This window comes from Triturus cristatus, chromosome 3_2 (genome assembly GCF_964204655.1).
Source record: "Triturus cristatus chromosome 3_2, aTriCri1.1, whole genome shotgun sequence".
In the NCBI taxonomy this organism is placed as follows: Eukaryota; Metazoa; Chordata; class Amphibia; order Caudata; family Salamandridae; genus Triturus; species Triturus cristatus.
Window position 1 is genome coordinate 855,493,955 of NC_140584.1, and position 12,770 is coordinate 855,506,724.

The 12,770-nt window shown below is 46.0% G+C and overlaps 1 protein-coding gene across 2 annotated transcripts in view; it reads left to right on the forward strand.

Annotated features, from left to right (window-relative positions):
* Positions 1 to 12,770, forward strand: part of NEK8 (NIMA related kinase 8) — a 330,474-nt gene that overhangs the window by 241,548 nt on the left and 76,156 nt on the right. For both annotated transcript variants that reach the window (XM_085649141.1, XM_085649140.1), the window contains exon 12: positions 10,713 to 10,879. In XM_085649141.1, the coding sequence (XP_085505267.1) occupies positions 10,713 to 10,879 (167 nt within the window). The remainder of the gene's footprint in view (positions 1 to 10,712; positions 10,880 to 12,770) is intronic.

Sequence of the window (12,770 nt, forward strand, 5' to 3'; positions counted from 1 at the left end):
GACTGGCTTGGTGCAATAGATTTGCTAGACTTCTATTTTCACATCTTCATGTCTGCACAGGAAATATCTGAGATTATCAGTAGGGAAAGATCACTATCAGTACATGGTCAGATATTTGTTTATTCATACGTCAACGCCTGGCTGATAAAAGCAGACTCTCAGTCAAAAGCGGCACAAGACTTCAGGACCACAGCTTGGTTATTAACACAACTGGGAATTCAGATCAACATAAACACATTTACAACAACACCAGTGCAGTGTCTGATATATCTAGGGGCAAAGATAAAGATTCAAAATAAAGTTTGTATCCTTTGGAGTAGAAAATATTATATAATCAAACACAATGTGTGGATCTGAACCATGCCAGCAATCCCATAGCTCACCAAGTTGCATCGCTCCTAGTAACTGCATATTCCTAGTTCCAAACTCAAGATTCTTTATGAAGCGCCTTCAACAATGTCTCCAAAATCAGTGGTCTCAATGAGCAGACAATTGGGAAAACTCCATTCATCTGCATTTGCGGCACAAAACTCTAGCATGGTGGTGCAAAACACAGAACTTAGTAGTGGGCGTGCAGATGATCGTTATGGATGCCTCTCTGTTAGGATGGGGACACACACGGGCCAACTAACAATTAAGGCCCTTTGGTTGGAGAGAGGGAAAACATATCACTTAATTCTTCTGGAACTGTAGGCAATGCACTTAGCTGTCAGAGCCTTTTTACCACCTCTTTCACAAGAAGTAATGATTCAAACGAACAACACCATCACAATGTACTGAATCTACAAAGAGAGACAAGATCAACACAATTGTCTTTGCAGGCTTAAACCATGTGGCATTAGTCTCAAGCCAGTAATCTATCCCTCACAGCATATCATAACCCAGGTGTAAAGAATGTAGAGGCAGATTTGCCCAGTGAACATCATGAAGAAAATCACAAATGGGTGCTAACTGACAAGGTTGTACTCAATATTTTCGCAGAATAGAGTACTCCAACATTCACAATTACTCACAACAAAAAATGCAGAACTTTTGCATCCAGAGCTCCAGAGATTAACTCAGTGGGCAATGCCCCTTTTATCAGTTGGTCAACTTCATTTCTCTGTGCCTTTCCATCCATTCCACTGATATCAATGGTGATCCTCAAGCTATAGAAGCGAGAACGCAAATGATTCTAATAGCACCAGATTTACTAAGGCAACACGTGGTACCCAGACATTCTACAACTGTCTGTTGCATCACAAACGATTGTTATATAGACTGGATCTAATGACCAGACTTCAGGACCCAAAATAACATTTGAGCCTTTAATCTGACTGTAGCTGCATAGCTCCTGAAATCTGACGGTATGGGCATTTAAACCTACCTCCCGACTGCATGAATATTCTCAAAGAGTTCAAATGCCCTTCTACAAGATCCTGTTAAAGTGGAAAAGATAGATTTTGCATCTACTGTTGAAACAGTGGTCATGATGCCATTACTGGTCAGGAAGATGTCATACTGCCACTTGCTTTATGTTGCAAAATCAAAGCTACAAATGTAATCGATAAAAGTGCATTTGGTGACTATAACTTCTTTCAGGTGATTCCCACAACAGTTATCTTTCTTTAAGATTCCAGGAGTGAAAGACTTCCTTGAAGGTCTTAAGAAGGTTTTTCATCCTATAAAAAGACCATCATCCCCCCCACCCCCTTTTTGAAACTGTACACAAATCTGCTTTACAAATGCTGTCATGGAGAACAGCCTTTTTACAGCAATTATGTCAGCGAGAAGAGTTGATGAACTGCAAGCTGTATAAAATATACAAAAGACACACAATTAATGGACGGAATGCAGAACAAATCAAAACATTCACCCCCAGTCAAGAGATCTGGGTTAAATCCATCATTCTTTTGCTCACCATGCCACTCCAGTTTAGAACTGCCAAGCCAGGTCCTCACTGGACCGGAAACAAGCATCCTAGGACTGGTTTCGGGGTTTCACCCCTCTTCAGCCAGGATAGCTTGATTTCAGTGGCACAGTTAGCCCAGGACTCACGTCTGAGCATACCTGGCACACTTAGGGCGAGAAAGCAAAAGACACACAATTGATGGATGGAATGCAGAACAAATCAAAACATTCACCCCAGTCAAGAGATCAATCCATCATTCTTTTGCTCACCATGCCACCCCAGTTTAGACCTGGCTTTATGCAAATCAGTCTTGACCCTGTGCCTCATGTGAACAGCCCAGCCCGAACTGCCAAGCCAGGTCCTCACTGGACCGGAAACTTCCAGTCCAGTGAGGACAGCCAAGCAGGCAGGCTCCCTCAAGCCAATCACAACGCTGCAATGGCAGCATTGTGATTGGCTGGGACGCTGACCACACAGGCGTTTATGGGGAGGTGTTTTTCTCTATGCAGGATGCATGCAGTCTACATGGAGAAAACGGGAGAGTGTGTATGACTGGTTGGGCCGGCCAAACAGCGCCCACAGCAGTGGGCAAGCCACTCCTCCACTGCCCGCAGCTAGACCGCCCACGTGCCCGCCCCCAACCAAACCCTTCTGCTTTCTCGCAGTGTTAGAAGCAGAAACATAAAATGGTATTCATAATACCATTTTATGTTTCTGCTTCTCGCACTGCGAGAAAGCAGTGGGCAATGCTCCTCCACCCACATGGAAGAGCCACCCATAGAAATGGACAATCAGGCGTAGGCTAAAGTTGGTCAAGAAACAGAAATATTTTGAAATGATAGCTGTGTTTACAACATGGATTCTAAAGAATGTTTTTTACATTTCTCTTTTTTGACCTAACTGCTGCATAATATACTGTTAGCTTGCTACTCTATTCAAGCATTTATAACTATAAATGAAGATCCTACAATACAGAAGAAAAGGCTACATATGCGTGAGCCTTGTTCTGCATCGTAGAAATCTTCATTGTAGTCCTAAGCGACTCATCCAGCTCTCTCCTTTAATACAAATTATTGGTATGCTTGATTTGCAAAAACAAAACTGTCTCTGGCAGGTAACTGCCTGTAGAATGTACTATTGGAAGGTGTGTCTCCCAGGCTGTAAAAGGCCGTCTTTTATCTACACATAATGTAAGCCTATCAGGATGCATTTTATTACCTTTGTGCATGTTGAAAGGACATTTACATGATAGATGATATAACCTAATAAAGTTAGACATTCCATGGCAACATTTTGAATACTCAGGAAAAGATTATATCTCTAATAGATTTTCAGTGGACATAATTTTGCATGAATTCGATGGTTGAAAGAAATTCCACTATTTTAAACCCATGGAAGAAGAATGGCTATGTAGAAAGGTGTTCCCGGGTCTACTCAGGAAGCGGAGAATTATTCAAGCCATTATGACTTCAATGAAGATTCCTAAAATGCAGAACTAGGACTACAGGTACCGATCTTTTTATTTTTAGAGAAAGCTATCTTTTTTGTTTCCGTTTTTCAATATGGTTGGGTTTTTTCTTTTTAAATATTTTATTCAGGACTAAAATGCAAGCAACTCTATTAGCTCTGTCAGTACTTATTTTAATCCTCCAGTGATAGAGAGCTCCTTAACAAAATAATTTAGTCTGTTTTCGAACCTGAGATTGTTTTCAGGTACACCTTTTTGATACTTAGAATAATACCAAGTTCACAGTTTGCATTCCGTTTCAGAAGAGGGCAACAGCCTCCAGAGAATAAGAACCTTTTAGCCTTCTCTGGGAAGCCTTTTCCCCTTCTCCTAATCCACAGGACTTGTTAGAAGCTCATGAAATATATCAACTTGGAAATTATATTGATATTGGAACTTTTCTGTTGTTTCTATACGTTTCAAGTCTGTTCGCCCTACAGTAAGGGGCTGGGCTTAATACAACATCCCTTACCATTGATTTATTTGAGTGTCTGGTTCCTGAGAAAGTAGAGTATTGACATCGTTCAACCTCTGGTCGGTGACAACCTTGCTATCATGTGCTGCAATTAAAGATTCTACCAGGAAGCAATATAGGATCAAATGAAAGGACACGTGGATTAGATGGAGTTCCATAAAATTATACCTCTAACTCAAATAAACATCCCTCCTCTAAAAAGACCCACTGCAAGGACACAAAAATATGCGTAGAAAAAAAAATGAAGAAAAGGTCAAAACTATGTATTGTATTTTAGTTTACTATACACGAAGAAAACTTTCTTAGCATGCTGCGTTCAAAATCACTGATCCATGAAACCTTTAAATTCAAATTTCCAATTTCTCAAGATACAGCATAGGTTTCCTTCCTCTATAAGCATATTTTTACTTTCAACTGTGCCTGTGAGAAAAACATAGGAGCATATTCTCAAGGACTCATCGCCGAGTTAGCGGCACTTTATCGCCGCCAAAGTGGCGATAGATTTACCGCCCTATTCACAAGCTGGTGCTCACAGCCGATATCACCAGTTTTCCTGCGATAGCAGCCGCAAAAAACATCGCCACGGATGACACCGGCAACTAACGCTAATGAGATGCAGAGTAGGCGTTCCCGTGCATAAAGCCATGATAACACCACTTCGCAATATTCTCAACGACCAGCCAGATCAGCGATAAGATCACAAAACAGGCGATAAGACGAGTTAGCAGCAGGGATTTAACACCTTCTCTGACCTGGTGTTAAGTCAGATGACAACCTGCACCATAAAAAGGGAGCGCAGGCCAGAGCCACACCTGAAGAACAACAGATGCCATGGAGCTATTGATCATGCAGCTCGGAGCCCCAAGAGGGCCACACCACCGACTGCCACCACCCTCCCCCGGACCTTCCCCGCCTCCTCCCTGGACTACCACAGAGGCAGCGCAGAAAAAGACAGCGGACCTTCAGAAAACGCACCAGCCTCACAAACTTAACACCAGAGGATGTCATTGCCCACTACAGACTCAAAAGGACAACCATTCTCCACATCCTGACCATCATTGCCCACAGACTGACGGTACCAACACAGCGGACAACCAACATCCCTCCGCAGACAAAGCTGCGTGCTGTGCTGCACATGTTGGCCTCTGGGACCTTCCAACCAACAACTGCAAGAGTCAGAGGAGTCTCACAGCCAGCCCTATCCAAGTTCCTCACACCTGTCTTGGATGCCATCATCAGCTTGGTGCCCGAGCACCTTTACTTCCCACACACTGCGCAGGAACAGCTGGAGACCAAGCAAGGCTTCTACACCATAGCTGGATTCCCGCAAGTTTTAGGGGCAATTGACTGCACACATGTACTCCTCGTGCCCCCTGCCGCCACTGCACACAATTACTGTAACAGGAAGCAGACGCATACTATCAATGTGCAGGCAATAGTGGACCACCACTACCCAGGCAGTGTGCATGATTCCTTCATCTTCCGACAGTCCATCATCAACCAGCGCTTTGAGGCTGGCACCCATGGGAATACATTGCTCGTTGGTAAGTACCAAATGAACACCCCACAGACCTCAACTCCACAATCATGCAACTCACAACTCTGGGAATGCACACGTTACAAACTCACATACAACATGCCTAACAACATGCCCACCTACCAGACATGACAGCACAACTTACTGTGGTAACCTGGGCAAGCCATGTACACAAGCCATCAACTGCATGGCCCCTCAGCCACACAATAGCAGAATATGGGGAGAGGTGGGAACCAGGCATGTGCGAAGGAGGCAAGCGCACGCCAGGCCAGCATAGGGGTGTGAATAAAAAGCCTGTTGCTCTGGGCGTGGTTCTCTTCCGGAATGGCCAATGTGTCTGCCAGGGCGACGCCTCTCAGCCCACCACAAGGCCGACGCCGTGAGCGGCGGTGCCTGCGAACATGTGCGCCTGTTGCACCCCAGTCCGCAGGTCCCCAGACCCGTCTTGGCCGCCCCTGTGCAACCAGGGCTCACTGCTCACCTGCCAACACCGGCGTGTGTCAAAGAGGGCCCACCACGTGCCAGTGCAAGCTCCAAGCCCGAAGCCCGCGACCTTGGCAGCCTCCTCAGACCATCACGGCCTCCGCGACACAGGCCCCCAGCACTCCTTTCTTGTTGACGTACTCCACCGCTGCCTCCGGCCTACACTGCGGTCAAGTAGGTCACACCTTTGGAACTGAGTCTTGATTTATTTATGGCAGAGTTCATATCATTGTACGCAAGGAGAGGAGTAAGAGGAAGACGCGGTTCAGTCCGGAGGAAAAAAGGATCATCGCTATGGGGGTGATCGAACACTACCAACAACTGCTCTGGTGCCACTGGCTTTGTGCATTGCAAGCCAACGACACGTGTTAAAAATGAGTCTTCAGCATTCATCTCCTCCATAATGCCTGTGTCTGCTTGGTACTGCCCTCTGCATCATGCCCCGGAAAAAAAACCTTCCACTGTCCCCTGAAACACTCCGCGACATTCACCTTGGACATCGACGAGGACCCGCTCAGCTCTCTTGGCCCCATCTCAGTGCACCGTAAGTCACTGTCTGGTGGTGGTGTGCCTGTGCCGCCCGCAGTGCATCCGGGGCAACTTACTCTGTGCAGCTCAAGTCATGGACCCTGTCGGATTGAATGTTGGATGGCCTCTGAGTCGATGGCCTGGGGGTCATCAGCACCATGTGTCTGTGGCCCTGAGCTGACCGCTGCCTCCGGCCTCAACTGCGGTCCACCAGGGCTCACACATCAAATCGAGTCCTGGTCTGCCAGGACTACACATCACTGCTGGCTGCACATGCCACCACTGCCAGGACCACCTCCAACCAACAACTGCCAGAGTCGAAAGAGTCTTACAGCCAGACCATCAGAGTTGCTCACACCTGTCTTGGATGCCATCATCAGCTTAATACCCTGCTCAGCTCTTCAGGTGCCACCAACGCAGTGCACCACAACTCATGGACCCTTTCTGATTGAGTTTTGTTCCATGGACAGCATTGAAACAATGTCACCTCAGGCAGTGGGGAAGACCTGGGACGATGATGAGGAAGATGAGGCAGGTGTAACAGACCCCACTGCAGCTGCAGCACAAATATCCCGAAGGGACACAATCTAAGACAATTTCTTCATATAGGCACGCTCAGCTCTGGTGCCCTTACCTCAGTGCACTGCAACTCACGGACACTTATGATTGAATATTGGGTGACCTCTGTACTTGCTCCGGCTACCACCATGATGCTTCGCAGTTGTTTGTGTTATGTTGGTGTTTTCTGTTTCCGCTTTAATAGTGATCACTGTTCAAGTTGTTACCAGCACCAACCACTCCCTGAGGGCTGGCTCACACTCACCCCACTCCCATCCAGCAAAGGAGTCACTCGTCAGGTGACCCTGGTAATAAAGAGTGGCCGGGTGCACGTGTCCGTAGCCAGTTCAACTAACTATCAAAGTGTGTCTGTGTGCTCATTACGTTTGCACGATGTTCCTGTGCCTGACTACATTACATTGTGCTGTGTACAGCGGACGCAACCATGTCACCTCAGGCGGTGGGTAAGACCTTGGACATGTAGCTTTGCCGCCCCCCCCCTTTATACGTAAGTGGAGTGGACTAGGCCGGCGTACGCAAGTCCAGCGTAGGGGCGTGAATGATTATACCGGGGCTCTGGGCGTGGTTCAGTACTGGAAATGTGCAATTGCGTGTGTCTCTGTCGCAGTGTGGGTGTCCGTTGGGGAGTATAAGTGGTCCCTGATGGGAATTAGACACGCACGTATGTCATCTAGTTTGGCTGCCATGAGGTCGAACCCCACTCTGACCGGGGGGAGTCAGCAGCGGATGCTTAAGGCTTGGTGGCACTGATGTAGCATGGAGTGCCGATACAATGGTATGCTCTTTGGTGAATACTTGTCCCTTACACAGGCATTGGCGGTTCGGAATGCATGAACTGTGAACTATCACTACCCTGCCAGTGGCTTTAGCCCGGAATCTGGTCTTCGCTCGGTGGCATGCCGAGGGGGAGGGGGGAGAGGGAGGAGGGGTTAGTTGGGGTAGTGGGGGGTGGGGGGACGGGTGAGTTCCAGGCTTCAGCAGTTGATCGGAGGGATACCTATCAATAGATTTCGTTAACTCCTACTGCCAGACAGCGAAAGAGGCGCCGGGGATTCCCCCCAATTTGATTACATTTCCCTATGGTAGGCGGGAGTGCCTTTCTTTGTTGCTTGCAGTTGATTGGTGCTGCCTTGTGGTGCTGTAATATCCTATTCAGCACTAAGTTTGTACTTAATCTGTCTATATGCAGCTTTCTTTGAGTATGTGTATGTGCCTATGTCCTTGGCTAACTCAATAAAATTTGTTTAAAAAAAAAAAAAAAATGAGGTCGAACCCCACCTGCACCTGTTCAGCCACCTCCTTCTGGCAGTCTTAACACCTGGCCTTGGAATGTGATGTGTTCTTCGGTGAGGTGCTGGGAACCAGCCGTGCTGGTGGGTGCTTCCTGCTGTGTGGTCTGTGCAGGGGGTGGGGTCTCCTCGATGCAGCTGGGCTGCCCTGCTCCTGGAGGTGGGATGCCGTAGCTGTGTTGACATGTATGTTGACGCATTGTTCAAGTTTATATACAGACTGCATGACAATGTACATTGTGACTGTTTGGGAGGAGCTGACTATTTGTTGCGGGACAGTTGACATTTGAACTACATCACGGATGTGAGGTTGTACACGTACATTTTCATCTCACAGTTTCCTGCTATGCCAGATGTGATTGGCCAGTTTCTACGCACAAGCGGAACCAGTTGTGTTCTCTGTTCTGTAGTGAAAGTGTTGCACTTTGTACCACATTGTCGTCAATGTTGATGTGCTGTTATTGCTATGTGTGTGTGCTGCATTGTGGGGGAGTCGCCCTTGCAGCTGTGATTTTGCCGCCCCTCATCCCTTTGAGGCGGTGTGCCTTTGACTTCTGTGCTTCTGCAGTCGTGATATGTTGCAGACTTGGCTAATTTTGACTCTTGTTTGTATTTTGGACTCTTGGGCATGGTTCATCCGCAGATGTGTTGTTGACATCAGGGGTTGTTTGTGCACATGAATTTGTCAGAGTGTGACCTACTCCTTTATGGATGTGTTCCACACTCAGCCACCTCAGTGTTGTGGCGTGCACCATGTCATGATAATTGGACTTCAGCCATGCTGTTCGTCATGCAGTGTCACTTGCATTGTCGGTGTGGCTCACAGACACGCAGCTTTGCTGGTTTTAACATATGTGCATGGGTTGGTTGTGAGATTGGTGCTGTGTGGGGAGGGACCCCTTTGTGCCCATGGTGGACGGGCTCCTACTTGCTGTTTGTATGTGTGCTGCAGTGTGCCACGGGGATCAGGGACATGATCCAGAGTCATTGTGGGTGTGCAGTGTGCTCTACTCACTTGTGCATGTGTGCCATTGTGCCCATCTCCCCCCGTCCCCCCCAGTCCCTGGTCGGTACTCACCCTGTTGATGTTGTGTCAGGTCATGTTGAGCAGTGTCCGGATCCCCAACTCCTGGCACCGTATCCTGACTGATGACACAATTTTCTCCATGTCATCCAGCTCCTGGTGTGCCGCTGGACCCCCACCTCCAATCTGCGTTGCTGCTTTCATGTTGGCATTGAGTTTCTTCTTGGTTTTGCACTTCACATCATTCCAGCGCCTCTTGACCTCTTCCATTGGCCTCCTCAACGCTGCAACTGCATTCACATGGTCCAAGATGGTCTGCCATATTTGCGTCTTTGTTGCCAATGGCACGTTGGAGGTGACGAACAGTTGTTGGTAGTGTTCTATCACCTCCGTAACAATGATCCTGTTTTCCTGCGGACTGAACCGCGTCTTCCTCGTCCTCTTCTCCTTGGCCTTCCCGGACCCCGAGGTTCTTTGCTGGTCGTTTGTGGGGTTCGCGTTGTCCTCTGCACTCAGTACGGGTGCATCCATGGCGCTACGCATTTTATTGTTATTTTTAATTTTTTTTGTTCTGCTTTCATAGTGCTTTCTCCTGCATGACATGTGGGAATTGCAGGCCTGTCACTGGTTATCGCTGATTTTTGTATCGCGATTTGGAGCATTGCGACTTTTTTCGCGTTTCGCATTTTTTCAGCGTTGCGTTAATTTTAATGCGAATATTTGGCGCGTTATCGTGAGACTATCGCATGGTGCCACCGGGTTAAAAATACAACGTTAGCACGGTGTTAATTTCCTGTGATGGACTGCGATGTGCAAAGTTGCGTTAAGCTAAATTTGCGATAATTATCACACGTTCTTGAGAATATCCCCCATAGAGTCACTGTGCTGTAATAGTAGGCAACACATTTGTTAGAAAGGACTTGAGTGCTGCACTTCCAAAGGTTCTTTCAAATGACTATATGTGTTGGACAGGGGTTTTCTGTCAGTAGCTGCAGGCATTGGCAACTACTTGTGAAGGAGAAAGAACAAGGATTAAGAATAGTAGAGTCACCATCAGGTATGTTCACCTACTCTTGTCTTGATGATGCCAGGCCTTGAACACAGGCAGCTGAGACCTGAATTTGGCTGGGCAGTTTGCAACATAAAATAGTTTAGGTTCTTCAAAATTAATGTTACCGCGCTAGAACACATTAGTGATGCACTCTGCTGTGAAAATATGAATCTGCATTCATGCCATACACGCAGATAAAAATAAGACCTTTTGCAAATGGCAATTGCAGTGTGAGAGGGCCTGCCAACTGCCTGGAACATGCTTAGTTGGTCATAAGGCTGTGCTTTATAAAAAGGCAGACTGCTGGTTTGTGTTCTTGACGCTGTCATTCGTGTTTTTCCTCTGCAGGTTCAATAAACTTGGCCTAGATGAGATCACAGCTGAAGGGGGTGAACCCCCACAGGAGAAGCAAGTGGATGAAAAGTACACCTTCACTCCTGTGCGGTCTGCGCCCTTGAACGAAGAGGACATTCTCTCTGTAGACATCGGGACAGCCCATTCTGCTGCGATTAACGGTATGACATTGTTAGACAAGTGGGCTGGAATGAAGAAAGTCACAAGTTTAGGGGCGAGACTCACCCAAGCATATGAGGTTTGCGCAAGGATAATTAATGCGTTGCATATCTGTTATCTGTCTTTGGTTGCACGGTGCCCTATAAAACACTTTTTATGAAGTACACAGTGGGGCCTATTTAGAAACTGCTTTTTGTATTATGTTAGTAGTACTATAATATCTGCAAAATGGTATTCACAAACCTAAGTGCAGAGGTTCTGCTTCGCCTATTGTTTTCTGTATGGAGATCTCTGCTCCAACTGCGGAATCTCCATACAAGAATATAAATACATGTCCGCGGAGATCTTCTTATAGTAAAGTGTAGGAACATTTTGAAAAGTTTATTAAAAATGAAAGTAATTAGTAAAAATATGTTTATGTTAATATTAATGTAAATTAATTTTAGATATGTATTTTAAATGTAGAACGGAATAAAAATGTTACAGCATTAATAATGTCATTTACTTTAACATTTTAATTATTTGGAATATATTAAATGTTAATTAATATTTTTTCATGAGATTTAAATTGTATAAAAATCCCACTAAAAGTTAAAAAAATATGTTTTTGTTATGTATGAATAACTATTAAAAGTGATGTCTAGAAATAAGTACACAGATTTTAATAGTATCTTAATATAAAATGTTAAAAATATTTTTCAATTCCAAAAGCTTATTCAAATATATTACAATAAAATAAAAAATAAAAAAATTAAATAGTTTATAAACATTAAAAGTAAATAATATTTTAAACTATTTTAAATTAAACAGTGCTTTGCCATGTGTGGTGCTGGACTTACCACACTCGATTTTGTCTCCACTGCCCGTTTCAGGGATGAAGACATGTAATTCTACACTTTTGAGTAACATTAAATTTGGAAATTGTGAATAGCCCTGTTAGATTTGGGGGTCTCTAGTTGGCATAGGTAGGTACCTGTGACAAATAGGGACCCTTGCGTCTTGTCATGTTAAGGGGATACACCCCTAACATAACCCCTGCTCATCCCCTTGGTAGCTTGGCACAAGCAGACAGGCTTATCTCAGAGGCAGTGTGTAAAGCATTTGTGAACACATGCAGAAATCAAGTGACAACACTACAGATGGACAGCACACAAGTTTTATATAGAAAAATACGTATTCTTTATATAGATTTACCACAAGACCATAAATGACAAAAATCCACAATACTGTTACTTTAAGATGGTAGAATTTAGCTTAGTTCTCTTTAGTTCTTAAATGCGACACTTTAAGTCAATGTACCTTTAGATGCGAAACGCAGGGCAACGAAAGTGTTGCAACGATGTTGATGCGATGAAAATGCGGTGCAAAGAAATAAAGACGTGAAGATCTTCCTGATGCTGCTTGCTTCTCCGATGTTGCGAGAGATCTCGGCTCGATGCCTCAGCTGCAGCGGCGACACCTTTGTCCAGTCAAGCAACGACAGCGGCTTCGGCGGCGACACTCTTCTCCAGTGATGCCAGATGCTTCCGCTCGATGCGATAACTGCAGCAGTTCTGACAGCGGCACGCTTCTCCGTGGATGCGAGGTGCTTTTCTTGATGCGGTGCAATGTGACAGCTACAGCAGCGTCATCCAAGATGCGACGGCAGCGGCTGCAACGGCGACACACTTCTTCCTCGATGCGAGACTCTTCTCTTGATGCGGTGCAATGCGTCAGCTACAATGGCTGCGACACCCTTGTTCAGTAATGCGACGGCAGCGGCTGCGACGGCGACACGCTTCTTCTCCGTGAGTCGCGCTGCCAGCTCCTTGCGACACGCAGTCCCTCAGAAGGCCCAAAACAGCAGCAGGCACATCCAAAGAACTCTGGGGAGCTGGTGGTTGAAGTGTGTTG